This window comes from Patiria miniata, unplaced genomic scaffold, assembly GCF_015706575.1.
Source record: "Patiria miniata isolate m_02_andy unplaced genomic scaffold, ASM1570657v1 HiC_scaffold_20, whole genome shotgun sequence".
Classification (NCBI taxonomy): domain Eukaryota; kingdom Metazoa; phylum Echinodermata; class Asteroidea; order Valvatida; family Asterinidae; genus Patiria; species Patiria miniata.
Genome location: NW_024037059.1, coordinates 38538005 through 38554413, shown reverse-complemented (window position 1 = coordinate 38554413; position 16409 = coordinate 38538005). Strand labels below are relative to the sequence as shown.

Sequence of the window (16409 nt, the reverse complement as noted above, 5' to 3'; positions counted from 1 at the left end):
TAGTTTGTCGGTTTGTCTGTCAAAAACTTACGTACGGATTTGCCTTCAAAGTTTGTTAGGGGTGGTCCTTTGGTACAAGTACGAATCGATTAGATTTTGGAAGTGATCCGGATCTTGGTCTGGATCCAGGATTTTTTGAAAAGGATTCTTCACCATTTATGCCAGTATTTCTTTTGGTTGTACTGACAATATGGCGGGTAATTGTTTAGCCATGGCGGATGTTTGCGCTCTCTGAGTGCTTTCTAGGTATTTTGTGTTGGGCCGCGAGGCACTTTTCTCCGTATTTGGGTGAAGCTAATTTCCTGGATCATTCATGTGGATTCGAACCAGGGGTCTTTTGATCCATAGCTCATCTTACTATCCACTGGATTACTGCGGCAGCTCGACGACAGCCCTTCTTTTAAAATTTGTGACTAGTTGACTAAATAGCAACAATGCTGTGACGTCATAGTCCTTTTCTCATGAATAAACATTATTGTCCCATCAAAACTAATGAATTATTCATTGCTTCACCCACCCGCCTACGGCCGGAAGCACAACAGAGGTTTCCATTTCATGGCCGGTGATGGTCCGTTTATGGTGGCACATTTCTATATGAGCTACATGTACAATGTATCTGGAAATTTTCTGAGGTGATGTGTGTTGTACCGAAAGTGATATTATAATAAGTGGCACATTGAAATCAAGCACACCTTGCTCTGTTTATACTGTGAGTGTTGGACATATTTAATCAACGTGCCACCATATGGGAATTTCCAAAACATTGTTGGGAAAATTTGTAAAAATGTGAGTAACATCGAAACAAAATATGGACTGCTTTCCCAGTGTGATTTTCAAGCACGTTTTGAGTATCAGCCGAGATGTTATCATGGATGGAACCATTAATTTAACTGCCCCTAGATTGCCCCCAAAATAAAGGATGGCCACAGTAAATCAACTTTGTTTCCCGTGTTTGAATTTAGATGGCCTACATCTTCGCAAGCCTGGTTGTAGATTTTTTTTATTTTTTAAGAGATATCTAAAATTTGTTTTTGATTTCTGCTTTTTAAATGTTGGGATACTTTCTGTGAAATTTTTTTGTACAAGGAAATTATTGGAAATGTAGTTGTAGAGGGGAGAGTGTAGCCTAGTGGTTAGGGTTTGTGACGCATGATCAGAGGATCAGGGGTTCGAATCAAACTGCTGGCCATATGTTGTGTCCTTGGGCAAGCCACTTTATCCCCACCTGCCTGTCTCCACCCAGGAGTATAAAAGGGTACCGGCATTTGCTGGGGAGTAACTGGGGAGATGGACTAGCATCCCGTCCAGTGGGAATGGAAATATTCTCAGTCGTTTCATGCTACTGAAACCGGAGGTAAACGCCGGCCTGATGGGCCACATTGGCTCGTGACAGAGTTCACTATGTACATGTACTGTAGTTGTAAATAAAATGTTCCCATTTATAGTTTGAAGTAATCATAGCTGGACTAGCTCTGAACAACGACTAATTAGATTGCCCAAATTTGACAATTTGTGTCTTCCACTTTCGGCAAATGAGCCCGAGCGAGCACGCGCGCGCGCGAAACATGTACATACAGCCGTATAAGGGAAATGAAATTGCTGATAAAATTCCCCAAAACGAAAAGTGCTTTGAAACATCAACAGTGAAATGGAAGAAAATAATAATACACAAATGTTGAAACTGCAAGAGACTGAAACTAGCGATAGCGATCATAGCTCCTAGTCCGAAACGCAAGAGGAAGGATCGACGTGAAAGGATTTATAGCGGAAGTGTGGTCACGTTTTCGCGCTACTACTGTGTATGATATTGTTGCTGTATATGACTTGTTTTCATAATACATGTAGCAGTGCAGTTTACTTGGGAGTTTTAGTGAGCTGTGCAGTGTAGTTTTGGTTAGCTGTGTATTAGTAGGCCTATGTACCTCGCTGTAGATGTAATGTGAATTAGTGGTTAAGTCCTGTTTTGCCCTGCGGAAAAAGAACCGATATATTTTCGATGGTATTGCGTTCACCATCATATTAACTGGAGCCCTTCGAATCCACGACACGTTACGATTGGTACATTCAGATACGGGATGTTCAATTTAGCGGGAAACGCCGATTTTTCAGAAAAGTGTTTTTCAGGGGCGACATCGTCGACATTGGGGAACCATCTGCCGGGCAGTGTGATGCAGTTCTGCAACATTTAAATTAGTTTTAGATTGATCGGAGGAATCAACATCGTTCATCAAATGAAGGGACATCAGTAAACACAAAATCCACATCTAAGATTTACCGACCAAGTGAATCACACTTGGTGGTGCTGCGATAATCGGCAGTATAAAAGAAAACCGTGTCACAGAGTTCTTACTATTCTGTAAGATACGTTTGTTCACCTGAGGAAAGATTTTTTTAGACCTTTGGTGGTTGTGCTGCCTTTTTTTTTTCGACGAAAAACGACGAGGATTAATTCTGGAAGGGGTGATGACGACGACTCTGGCTAGCCAAGGGTGCTACGCTTCAGCCATGGGGAGTCTGGACTGGCTTGATACGTCTTACAGTCCGCTTCAGCTTATTGAAAAGTAAGTCAGATATTGGCTTGTGTTGCTGCTGCGGCTGCGTACTGTATACAAAACTCCTTGCTGCTGCTTAAACTTATGTTTCTACTGCTGCGACTGCTGCTGCTCATATACTGCTGCTTTTGCTGGTGCTTCACTTGCTGCTGCTGCTACTTCTGCAGGCTCTTTTGCTGCTGCGCCGCTTCCGACTCTGCTGTTGCTGCTTCTGCTGGTGCTGGTCTTAAGGTCTACGAACGTTGCTTTTAATTTTCTATATGCCAATAGCGTATTAGTGTAGTAGATAAGTGACGCAAAATATGAATGTGTCTTATAGCAGGGAAAACAATAAACGGAAAAAACATAGGTGGTCATCATTTTCTAAGATGGCCACCAAGTGCAGCCTTGGATCGAAGTTTTGTTTAATTATTGAAGTAAATATTATCTTGTTGTCGATTCCCATTGTTTTTCTTGTCTGAGCTTCAACTGCATTTTGCTGGCATTTTCTTGCATTTGCCGCTATACGCTTGATATATTGACGTTATTATTCGACCAATTTTCGAAGTGAAATACAATTATATTTGATTTCTAAACGGCAGATATAAGCTGCCCACATTGGTCCGCATCTGCGAGGGTTACTATGGCAACACGACTAATTCCTGCTTTTCCGCCATGGACGTCATCAAGATGCACGAAATCCAGCGCGTGGATATGGTACTGACTAAAATTGTGGTTAGTAATAAAGTCTTTATACCTCAATAATGGCGCTGGTGCTGTTGGCGGGGCGTATAGTAGTGGATCGGTCAATAAAAGCCCTTAATGACCGCGTATTACCACGCTTGCGCGCATGTCGTACGCGCGCTGACTGCTCTTCGGCCAAGAAGTGTAACAAAAACCAGAAGCTTAAGGCATGCGCGCCATAGGCCATTTTCGGGCAAGGACCATTCGTCGACTAGTGGTTGATTCGTTGCGTACCTTACGACTGAGCAACGTGCGAACGTCTTGTCAAACGCTGGTCAAAATGTCATCGCAAAACTTCTGGATCTTGGCTCCCTGTTGTACGTTATGAATGCGCGCGGCTATTGGTTTATACCAGCGATGCAACCAACCCCAGTAGGTTGGTTCCAAATAGTCGACTAGCGTAGTCAACCATCGTCGACTAGACAGAGTTCGGTCTAATTTAAGTCGAACTATGGTTAACCAATGGTCAACAATAGTTCTTGCGTGAACTTGCCCTCAGTTTGAAGAACGCGCACGACGTGCGCGCGAGCGAGCGTTATTTTAAGTTCTATGGGTACTAATGGCTTTTATTTCAACTCATTCATATTCATGAGCCAATTCCGCTACTTTCATTGGATAAATAGGGTTTTTTTGGAAATGTTACCGTGTAGGAGGGGGACGGCAGCAGGTACCCTGATCCCCCGGAGCCCATTCGTATCTGCTTCCCCAAGAACTTCTCCGGTCGCTTCGATCCGGTGCACCAAGCGGGCGACAAGATGCCCAAATACTTCAAGAGCGTCCGCAAGTTGGCCGAGTTGACCCCGCACTTCGTCCGGGTCAAGAAGCGGCCGTGTAAGAAGGGCGAAGGGCCGGACAAGGACGACATCTTGGAGATACTTGGGCTGGCCATGTGCGAGTCGTGGTTGGAAGACCGCGGCTTCCTCAGGTAAGCTCTCAGCTTCCTCGCATCCGTTGGCTACATTTCAAGGCTTGTCAACCACTCGCACAGAATAGCATCCCAGCATAAATAAATAATAAATAGTAGCAGTGAAAAGTATATTCTGGTTCGATCAACTTTGAATTCATCCTACCTTTTCTGACATTCTGTAAACATTTTTGTAGACTGTTTTTTTTATCAGGTTCAGTTAGGTGTGACACTACGTCCACTGTATTCAATGTGTTAACATAATTATGGCAAACAGTACTACTGCATAACATAAAGTAGACTTGACTCAAGTCGGAATTGCCTTAAGTCGGTATCTTAAAAAAAAAGTTGCGAAAATCACTTAGTTTACGTCTTTCCAGATGCCTGACAAGGTACACTTCAGCGCGCGTTCCACTTCAGTGCCGTATAACAATGCGCACACGCTGCATGTACATTGTACAACACGCGTATTACACGTACATTTGTGTGCATGTACTGCAGAGCATGTGCATACATGTGGTGCAAAAGTTAGCAATTCACTTGAAAATAACATGTACATGTACGTTTTTAACATGATGGTCCGGATTCGACGCATGAGGGCGCGCGTTATGTACTGTAAGGACGTATGCGATATGCGCTGTGAGTGGATTTAGGCACAGACCGAGCGCAACCCAGACTTGGCCAAGTCTAAACATAAAGCTGCTTATTTTACACGCACAGAGGCAATGTTCTTGTCTGTGCTCTACGGAGTCCCGAAAGGGACATGCGAAAGCGTATATTCTCGTTCCCATGACATGATGTATTGTTCCCATAGCAAACAAGTCGTTAACTCGTTGGAACGAGACCGTGAGACCGTGACAGTTAAATTGAAAAAAAAAAAATCGTATGTCCCCTTGGGCTCACTGTAAGGTTTCATGTATACACGTTTTGAAGAATGTCCTTTTGCTCAACCTTTGATTAAAAAACTATGTGTTATTAACCATTGGCGTAGCCAGCGGGGGGGGGGGGGGGGGGGGGGGTAAAGGGGGTATTTACCCCCCCCCCCCCCAATATTTTGTAAAGACTGCCTTTTTCCATGCAAATGCCCTTTTTCAACAGGATTACTTCCCCAATAATTTGTAAAAAGTGCCCTTTTTTACGAAGTACCCTTTCTTATGAACAAGTGCCCTATTGAAACAAGAAGTGCAGGTGCCCTTTTTTGTGGCATCTGCCGTTTCGGGTGCCTTTTTCAGAATTTCGGACATGTATCGCCCTAAAAAGCACCATGTATTGGCCCTGCGTGTGCATAATTGTCGGTTTTGAACAGCACCCCCAAACCTTTCTAGATTTTCACCACGGATGAAAAGTGCCCTTTTCAAAAAACTGTTAAACCCCCCCCCCCCATGAAAATGACCGTGCTACGCCCCTGTTAACGAGAATGAAAGCAAAGGTCCAAAGTTCCACATACATCACGGTAGCTTAGAGAGGACATGACAAGGGTGTGTGCAATATAATAGAGGTGTACGAAGAAACCCTGAAGATATTCCAGGGAAAAAAAAACACATTCAAGCCTGGATGAGATTCGAAGCCGACGCGACTCATAGATTTTCATAGATCTTAAAAGATTTTTTCATTCAAATTCACCGCCTCTAACATTCAATTTTGTCCACGAAAAAAAACTCACAGGCTTTTACCAAAACCAGTATTCATTTACCATTCAATTTTAAAGTTTGGTCACCCTCTTTAGTCCCCGGTCTCGAATATTCGTCATGGCAGACCAAATTTGTCTAAGTTGTTGCCGAATGGCAGCATTCACAGATCGAATTCGTCTTATATAAATCAATGAGACGAATTTGATTTCTGAATAACAAGGTTTTGCGTAGACGAGACGAAATTGAATACTCTTGAACCGGACGAAAACGAGTGCACATCGTTTAAATGTGCTTGAAATGAATTTCAAATTGTCTGACAAGTGCACTAAATCGAGGTTTGCTTGACAAAAATGAGCATTAGAAACTGTGAATTCGAATGATAAACGTCAATAGTACTGGCAGGCGAGAAAACACCACTTCGTCAACCTGACTATGTTAAGGAGAATACACGAGAAAGTGTGGATTCGTAATTTAAGAATTCACGAGGCGCGTCAGGCTGCAACATTTGTTCCTGGCGTGTTTAGCACGTGCATCGCCACACCCGTACAACCAAGTCATTTTGTGTGTATAGGCTCGTTACGTCAAAATGGATAGTTCAGACGACGATTTCTTTCTGACTAAAAGTAGATTTTGCAGTGACGGCGAAGAATCTGAGAGTGAAGATGCATTGGTATTTTTTGGAAAGCAAACTTCACGCAGACGGGCCTATTCATGCTCATTATGGAGAACAATTGTCCGACGTGTTTAAAGTGTAGATTCGTAATTCCGAATCCACACTTTACTAAAGATTCGTCGTTCCGAATCCACACTTTGTGACCAGTGTAAGAGATTCGTAGATCCGAATCCACAATTTTAACAATAGTGTGACGTCATAGCAATGGTTTAAACTTGGGATAATCGTTTGATTCTGATGACGACTTTTCAATTATCTCAGATGTCGCAAGCCGGACGGTGAAGAGGTGATGCTGAGCATGAAGTGGGCAGGAGGGTTCGAGGCTATTCCCGACCCGGAGGGGTACACTTTGCAAGACATGCTCAAGCGGTTCGTCTTACCGTGCAAGGTATACAACCTCCTCCGGTGAAACAATTTTATAAAACCTCGGCTGCAGGTGCCGTGTGTCGCCAACTTTTGACTTCATCTCGGCCGCTAGAATCGGGAATTTAGAATCAAATTCCAAAATCCGAAATTTAAATATTCCAAAATGTTTACCTTTGAAGCATTTGAAATTAAATTTAGGAACTTTAACATTCCATTAATTATTTTTGGCCCAAGTTTACTAGTTTCATAATATTAGTCAGCGGCTGAACGGGAGGGGGGCAGATCTGTTACTGCTGTTGACAGTATAAAGTAATGCTGTAAAATGTAGTAAAATGCGGCCATATGGGTTTTTTTGTACAATTTTGGTCATGAGCAACCCCAATCATACCAGCTACTCTCTTAATTGCAAAGAGTGCAAATTCACTCCATTCGATCGAATGAAGATTCACTCCCACAGTCAAAAACTAGGTACTAAACGTTTTAGAGTGAAATTTCTTCAATCGTAAAGATCGAGTTTTCGCTCGAGCTTCGACTGAAGTGGTTCATTTTTCAGACTATTTTAATCGGAAATGAGAGTGATTTTCACTCTGAAACGTCTAGTCCCGAATTTCACTCTTTGTAAATTAGACAGTAGCCCCGCAGAAGTTCGATGTTGCCGTGATCGTGAATTTTCAAAGTTCTATTTCTATCATAGGCCATTCCGAGTATGCTGTTATTGTTAACTCACAAATGCCCCTTCAATGGCTCAAAAGCTTTGTGATAAGCTATTATTCAGATATTCCGCCATGTGGAAGTTGCTTTGTACAATAGCTGACACAGTGCTTTTTCGCCATTGAAGGGGGCCTTTGATGTTAGTGTACAGTGATAACATGCTCGGATTTGCTACTAACATGGAGCATGATACAGGGTGACCCCCCAAAAAAATGCTACCCTGAAACATTTGCCTTTTTTTCAAAAACGTGATGGGTAATGTTTATGTTTTTGATATCAGATAAAAATTGAGTGTTGTTTTCTTTCAAATACTGGAAAAAAATCATGAAAACAGAACATTGGGTTGCTGAGAAAATGCTAAATATGTAAAAGAAGTGATTTTTTTATCCTTTCCAAAGGAGCTTCAAACAGTGAAACATGTTACTGTAAATTAACCCTCCGTGCAATTATTTTTTATTATTTTGTGCAATTTCTTTAATATTTTGACATAATGTATTTATAATGCTGATAAAGGTTGGAAATAGAACTAAAAAGGATAAGATACCTGTATAGGTGGAAATTAAAAGGTTTACATACTCTTGTCATATTATGTGCCGTGATGTTTACAAGGATTAGGACACAGTGCGTTACATGCATTTCATGCACTAATGTATATTATACAACACCTGAATAAATCCCCGTCATCTGATTGGTGGATCGTTGATCACATGTCTTGAATTATTCGTACCAATGCACGGCGCGCAACGCGCAGTAGTACTATTGCACTGTGATTAGAAGTACCATTGCACTGTCACTGCACATGTTGCCGATGGTGGCGCTGTGGTGTTTAAATTGGCAATAAAAGTTCTGAACTTATTGAACTATTTGAGTTCTAAACTTATGGAAAAGTTTTAAGGTGAGATTAATTGAATATTATAGTTCTCAACCTGTTGAACATTGGCTTTTAAAAGTCAACCAATCAGATGACAAGGATTTATTCAGGTGTTATATAAAACAAATAATGAATGTTTCACGTTCGTGCAATGGAAAGAATAAGTTCATTCGGTGACAGATGTAATATTCCATTCCACTCGGCTTCGCCTCGTGAAATGGAACATTTCATCTGTCACCTCATGAAACTATTCTTACCATTGCACTCACAAACATTCATTATTTGTATACTGCTGTACAGTGTGAAATCCCTTAAGTTAACTTTGGTAATGCCATTGGAATGGACATTAATTGGCATTTTCTCAGCAACCCAATGTGCTGTTTTCATGATTTTTTTTTCAGTATTTGAAAGAAAAAGCTCTCAGCTTTAATCTGATATGCTTAACATAAATATTCATCGATCACATTTTTGGAAAAAAAAGGCAATTTTTTTGGGTCACCCTGTATACCTTATTCACTTTTGTTAAACCCTCACTGTTCCTCCCCTTTACAGGTGACCCTAAGGGATCCCCAGTCACACCTTCACCCCGAGTCGGACCTGCTCAAGCTACTCCCCCAGCTGGAAGGCACCCTGGTCCTAGAGCGCGAGATCACCCACGAGTTCCTGGTCGGCACTGCGGTGGATGTAGGCGCTCTTGCCCAGCCTCTTGGTAAGTGGAGCGATTCAGGGCCGGATTAGGTGTTCCGTAGGCGCCAGGCGCCTGTGTTCCGCAGGATAGGCCCAACTCCACACTTTGAACCAGCACCAATTTCACAAGAGGGCGACATACATGTTAACATTGATGCTAAGCTGTACTAAGCAAGCCAGGCCAAACTGGTAGCTCTGAAAGCATGTTGGCACACTTTCAAATGGTTCGTAGGCCACCAGGTCGGCACGACACCAAACAGCCGCCGTGCCCTGGGTGGTGCTGACCAAGAACGCCAACGTGCTGTTCCAGATCTGCCAGGACATGATCCACAAGAGGGCGACATACATGTTAACGTTGATGCTAAGCTGTACTAAGCAAGCCAGGCCAAACTGGTAGCTCTGAAAGCCTGTTGGCACACTTTCAAATGTTTCGTAGGCCACCAAATTTTTCGTAGGCCCTAAATCAAAAAGTGACTTTGCATTTTTTTTCCTCTGTAGGCAATGGGGCTAAGGCCAGGTCGGCACGACACCAAACAGCCGCCGTGCCCTGGGTGGTGCTGACCAAGAACGCCAACGTGCTGTTCCAGATCTGCCAGGACATGGTCCACAAGAGGGCGACATACATGTCCCTGTTGGACATGTTCGGCGACTGTTGCATGGATAAAATACCCGTGGTCAGTGTTTTTTTCGTTTATTTAAAAGTATACGCACTGGGATAAGTAACTGCGGAGAACCGATTGCCATTACCTTCCCCAGCCCCACAAATTGGGGGGGGGGATGTCCCCCCCCCCCCCGCCATCCGGATCCAAACCTATACCGTGACAGACTAAGAAGTGTTTATGGAAAGGTGGGTATAAAAACCTACTCTGATGTTTTTCCTCTTCTTTAGGAGCTCTTTATCTGCGAGTTTGCCACACCATTGGTGGCGTTTGCCCGGACGGAGGAGCCACCGATCTCTACGGCAGGACCGACACATGTGACGGGTATGCCCAGCAAGACTCGCAGCATAAGCGCCCCCGACCTTTCTCTAGGTAGGGTGGGCAGTTGTTCTATAGTCAGTTCGTAGTTGATAAAGTTATTGCTTGTTTTTGCTGTTCCCAGAGGGCCAACTATAAAGTGTCCTCTGTGTCCATATCTCACTGACTCATTGACTGGCTGGCTGTTACTTGTATGCCCCTTCCCAATACATTCTTATAAAATGAGATTATGGTAATGTAATAAGTGTGGTATGCTGTGAAACTGAAAGTGTGTCAACACACAAATCCGGGGTGCGAGTAGATGACAGACTTTCTGGGGAGCTGACTCGGATCTGTGATGTTTGCAGAACGGAAAAAATACAAACATTTAATATGAAAAGGATCCAGATAATGCCAAAATCTATGGGCCTTGAAGAGCCTTGACTCAAAATTGCAAGGATTTGATCCCTGAAGGCCAATACCAAGGCTTTTGCTCTCAAGCCTTAAGACCCAGGCCTAGGCCCTTAAATCTAGCCTTAAGGCAGCCTTACGGCCCAGCTTGAGCATCAAGGCACTACATCACTGCTTGTGGCCTAGACTAGTTGTAGACTGGTTATGAAGGGATCTGGGCAGTGCTATCGTATATGAAAACCCCGTAACGACTATAGGGGTTCTAAATCCGGAAAGACATTTGGTGAATAGCTATTATCTGCATCAGTTGCATGGACAAGCTCAGAGATCAGCTTAAGTTTGCTTGATTTGTCTTCTTGTTCTGGTTCTATTTTAAAATGTCACAAATTCGTACGGATCTACATGTAGTATACATCTATTCGGGCAAAGGTTTCTGAATTGCCAAGTAAATCGGTTAAAATGGTTGACAGCGCGTGATTACCTTGAAACAAAGTACTCTCTTAAAGACGAATAGAATATACTGCTCTTAACGTCGAATTTACATTCAGTTATTTTCAGACCCACGTGAACACATCTCACGCAATGGGTGCTGGAATTTACTACCTTAAGGAGACATGCACACAATAGGGAACACAAGATTGTATACGTCTCCACAAGAACATTTCTATAGATGAATACGTCTCCACAAGAATTTCACGAAATAGATATATGGATTTTACTCAAAAACTAGGAATTTCCAAGGTAGGTTGATCGGTCGCAAATGGAAGAGTTTTAGAAAAGGGACATTTAGTCCAAATTTCAGCCCAGGAAATAAATTCTGAGCATTTTGAAACTTCAATTTCAAACTCGAAAACTGTACTACACGAGAACAAAGAAATGTCTCCACAAGAATACAAATTCCAGAATGTGTGTACACGTACAGTGTGACAGCGCGAAAAGCTTTCACTCACAAGATATCTGGACGAGTGCGAGTGCACAATAAGCTCTGGCCGTGTTGCTAGAAGTCTTGCATGACAGTCTTGCATGAAATCGATCAAATGATCCCTGCCAGAGCTGACAAATGGCACATGTGGAACACCATACTTTTGGTCAATTTTCGGGACCGACAGACCGACCGACAGACCGACAGACCGACAGACCGACCAGCAAGTGACTTGTGGGAGCTCCTGACAGAGCTTAATAATAGCAAAGTACACGAGCATTATGTTTTGGGGGACATCCCTATGTTGGCTCCGCTTTAGGCGCAGATAACGAGGTTGATGACTGTGAAGACAACGGGTTTTGCCGTTTGCACGTCAATCCGGACGTGAAAAAGCGGATGGACCAACGGGAGCTCCCGCCTCTACCACCGGAAGCAAACCCCGGCACAGGTATGGACAAAACATATGTGTCTACAAGACAATCCCTCCCGGTAAATTGGTTCCCACTATGTCTCTGTGAATTACTTATCACGAATGAACAAAGTGATTAATTTCTCATCCAGAATGAAATTCGGAAGTTGAACCTGAGATGACAGAAAACCGGCGATAGCTAAATATCAACTGCTAAATTAATTAATTCGATAGCTTCTGAAAATTTCGTTTGTCATTTTTTACAATCAATTTGCCTTATTCACGAAATCGAGGTAACTTTTGTTTGTAGTATAAGTGGAGTGGTAGGTCATACATGCACACAGGTTGATGTTGTTCTTGGGCCAAAAGTTTTATCGTCAATGGCATCTGCTTTTGGACTTGTATTGGCTGTTTGTTTGTACTTGTTTGTTTGTTTGTTCGTTTACACAATTTAGGTCAGTTCCGCAGATTCGGCACGCTACCATCCCAAATCCAGGCACGTAACATGCAGCAGCTATTTGAAGAACTGCAAAGGCCTACGGTATATTAAATTCACCGATGTTTTTGTGGCTGTTCAATTTCGATGTATTACATTATTTTGCTTTACTTTTTCATGCATTAATTAAAAACAAAATAAGCAGACATGAACTTCATATACAAAGCGCCCTCAAAACCATTGCACATGCGTGTTGTATTTAAAAACAACAACAACAACAACAACAACGTGTGTTCAGGATGTCCAGTGACGTCATTTCCTCATCATCCATCAACCTCGTTTCATTTGAATGCAGGCTGGTCCGTTCCGCATGGCATCGAAAACAGAGAACGAGGACAACGAAGACCGCGAGCCAGACTGTGGACCGTACACGAACCCCTTCGACCTAAGAGAATATGTTACAGGGCGACCGGGCGGGGCAACGCCATCCGCATCTGATTGCCCAACAAATGAGCCCGTCCCGCGAATGGCGCTCCCAATCCCTCCCCACCCCGACCCGCCTGTAGAGTTCACCTCCCAACAATCGAGCTACGCCCAAATGGATGAGATCAAGATGCCAGTTGCGAATCCCGAGTCACATGACGCCCCGCCCACCCGCAAGCCCCCGCCCCCTCCCCCGCGGACCACGCCCGTGCGGCCGGAATGTAATACGGATGTCGTGTACGGGAACATCGAACCGGATCCCCCGGTGGCGTTCTCGGAACCGACCGCGCCCAAACCGACCACGCCCGAGTCCTCCCCACCGCCCATGCCTCGCCGCGCGCCACCGGTCCCACGGACTCGCACGATTTTCCCAGATAACCAGCGAATCAACTTGAGTGTAAGCCACAGTTTCAGCACGGTCCACGAAACTCTTCGGAGCAGGAACCGGTCACCGGGACGACTGGAGCGGTCTCACGAGGCGCCGATCTGGTGCGGCCGGCCTGCATCCGCCTCGGCCGAGTACCTGAAGCCTCTGTATCCGACGAAAGGAATGGGGAAAAAAAGGCTGACTGCTTCCTCCAAATCAGCAGAGAGTCTGATAGAGAAGGTTGATTCTTCTGACTCGCCATCATCACACGATGCAAGCAAGGTAAGACTCCCGGTATAGCCTTCGTTCTCTGTTTAAACATGCAGTCTTACATCAGTGTCCCCATTAAATATGTCCGCTGTTCGAGTAAGTTGAAGTTTATGTGCGCACCTCATAAACCGGTTTGAAATTCCAACCGCGCGCTCGCACATGTATATAAGTCAGTGAGGAGGTATAAAAAGTAATGGTTATCCGCAAACTGCATGCAATGAAAAAGTAGTTCCTAAAAGTGGAAATATTCGCACATATAGGTTGAAGCATACATTTTGCTGTAACACAATGGTGCATCGTAAAGTTTAGAATTTTGAATGGTCTACTTTTATACTGAGTAGAATATAATCTACAATATTATTGATATACCTTTTAAGATTTGTCATCCATATCTCTCGCATCGTTACACAACTACTATCCGATGAGCACTGTTTAACTTTTGCTATTAATGTTTTACAATGCTCTACAGTGCTACGCAGCATCCCTACATTTGTTCGGATCGTTTATATCTCCAAAGAAGAACATCGTTTTGATGTGTATACATAGTTGGATACCAAACTGGATTATTAGAGAAAAAAATATAATGAACTTTACCTGAAGCATCAGTCTTGAATATCATAATATTTCAGCCTCCAGAGGCGTCTGCTACGGTGCAGAGCCGTCCCATCACGCCTTGCAAGCCTACACGGCGCATCACGCGCGTCAACCACATCCCGAAGGACATCAGCACGCTGACCAGCTCCGAGCTGGCGCAGTGTCTTCGCCTGCTCAGGCTGGACGAGAACATCGTGAACCGTTTCCAACTCTACCAGATCAACGGCTCGCTGCTGATGCTGCTGAACAGCGAGACGGTGCGCAAGCAGCTGGAGCTGACCGACTTCCAGGCGGAGAAGGTGGACGCGTTCCGGAATGGTTGGAGGCCAGACGAGGAGGCTTGAAGCACATAGTGCGCCCCCAAGAGGGAAGCACGATCAGAGCCAAAATGGTCAGGTTCGCTTGACCCATCCGATCTATCTGGTGACAGCAAATCCTCTTTACTAAGTCTTTACTAATGACAACTTTCCATTTAAAAGAAAAATGTACGGGCATTTCGTGCGCAAGGTTCGTGCATACGGCTATAGAGCAAGTTCGATCGATAGGGTTAGCCATAGCTCGACTTACTTCACTCGAACGCAGGATTGTTGGACTACTCTAGTCGACTATTATTATTAAGGAATTGAGTCTGGGGCCCCGGCACGGTTGCATTGACATTGATCTCCATTAGCAACTAACTGAGATAAATTGCTGGATACCAATAGCAGCGCGCATCATAATGCAGGGAGCCGGTGTCATATGAAAATCCGACTCGTATGAAAATCGGTCTCTTTTCCCCTTTTATTGATTAAACCCTCTTACGTAACCGGTCCCTCTCTTTATTATCTATGCATGAGCATGCACAATACCAACATTGAGTCTGTATTTCATAAAGCCTAAATTCATGCTACACCGGGACCCAAAAGTTTTGTGACCAGGCATGTTGCTATTCGCAGGTGTAAGTTACGTCACAAAACAACCACTGGTCGCTGGTCCTCGCTCGAACTTGCTCGCCAGCACAGCCCGCAAATGCTGACTACCTGAACAAAATGTATAAATTGAGAACTCAAGAAAATGAGTTACCAGCACACTCAGAGTAGGGCGTTGAAAACGAGCGGGAAAAAACACTACTTGAAAAGGGAGCCTGAGTGCACAGCGCCCCCAAGAGGCAAGCACGGAGCAACCTCAGACACTTCGGTAACGGACGGTGACAAAAGCACTGTTCCAGTCGCTCAGAATAAGAAATTAGCTTTGAGATCTGCCGAATAAGAAGAATTGAAAGCACGAGTAAAAGATAAAATGTGTATCGCAAATGCAGCACCTATAGTTATATTTGCACAAGCTTTCTTTCTTGATTTAGTGCATTGCATATTCCGTGTCATACAACGCCTGAATAAATTCCCGTCATCTGATTGGTGGGTCGTTGGTCACATGTCATTGAATAATTATTCGTCCCGCGGCCCGTCCGCACCGCAGAAAGTTCTATTGCACGGTGAATGTAAGTTCCATTGCACGGTCACACGATTGGTGGTTCTGACCAATCAGATGATGAGAATTTATTCAGGTGTTGTACATGTATAAGACAAATACTGAATGTTTCACATTTCGTGCAATGGAAAGAATGATCTCATTCGGTGGCAGATGAAATGTTCCATTCCACCATCTGTCACCTCGTGAAATTATTCTTACCATTGCATTCATAAGCATTCATGTACTATCATTCCAAGGACCTAATTTGTAATCTTTTATTTTATGGCACCCGTCAGTATTCTTTTCAGGCGCAGAACTAAATAGCAAAGAAGACTCTGTACTTATTTAGTGATGAAACGTGTTGTTATGCAGGCCTTTACAGTTTGGCAGACGAAAAAAAATTAACTAAAAACAATACGTAAATGGTATAAACTTGCTTAAAAATGGTACGTTTAATCACGTAGATACTTATTAAAACTATTTGCATAATCAGGAATTGATACACATAATCAAGATGAAAAATCATTGTATGTACTATTAATCCCCGTTTTATTGATAACGTTGTGGATAAGGATATGATGTAAGTTCTCTTTCTCTTGAAGCCGATACTGAAAACGAGACCAAGATTTCGTAAATCCCTGATAGTGCCCGGTCGTTGCCCGCGGCAACCTCGTCCCCAGGTGGACTCGCTGGTTATGCAAACACGACCCTCGACCCCCGCAGGGGGTTGGTGTACGCCCACCCGTTGCGCCCTTTCTCCCTCGAGGGACACGATCCAATGTAACACCGGAAGAGTAGATGCCCAGGGGGTCCGGCAAGTTCTGCTTATTAGCCGAAGATAAAAAAAAAATTGGACTATTTTGAACTTTTAATAATCGGACACGTGCACACTTGAGTTTGGTTCGCCCATTGTAAATCATGTCAAAGCTGCGCCTGCGCACATCCTAGTACAGTTTGATGATATGTTCGTCGGGAGTGACAAATCGCTTTTTGC

General features: G+C 43.8%; 1 protein-coding gene across 1 annotated transcript; it reads left to right on the top strand.

The window, feature by feature from the left end:
• Window positions 1–2298: 2298 nt before the first annotated feature.
• LOC119728101 lies at window positions 2299–15499 on the top strand. Its single transcript, XM_038200174.1, has 11 exons — window positions 2299–2561; window positions 3134–3266; window positions 3926–4200; window positions 6745–6871; window positions 8984–9140; window positions 9617–9792; window positions 10008–10149; window positions 11727–11855; window positions 12272–12357; window positions 12608–13384; window positions 14002–15499. Exons 1-11 carry the CDS (start codon window positions 2464–2466, stop codon window positions 14308–14310), a joined length of 2409 nt encoding a protein of 802 aa, XP_038056102.1. The 5' UTR covers window positions 2299–2463; the 3' UTR covers window positions 14311–15499.
• Window positions 15500–16409: the final 910 nt, after the last annotated feature.

What these genes read in the sequence shown, in the direction of transcription:
- LOC119728101 (XM_038200174.1), top strand. Translation starts at nt 2,464, where the DNA reads ATGACGACGACTCTGGCTAGCCAAGGGTGCTACGCTTCAGCCATGGGG. An exon ending in TGGTACTGACTAAAATTGTG is followed by an intron (nt 3,267 to 3,925) that starts GTTAGTAATAAA and finishes GTTACCGTGTAG; the next exon opens with GAGGGGGACGGCAGCAGGTA. An exon ending in GGTTCGTCTTACCGTGCAAG is followed by an intron (nt 6,872 to 8,983) that starts GTATACAACCTC and finishes TCCCCTTTACAG; the next exon opens with GTGACCCTAAGGGATCCCCA.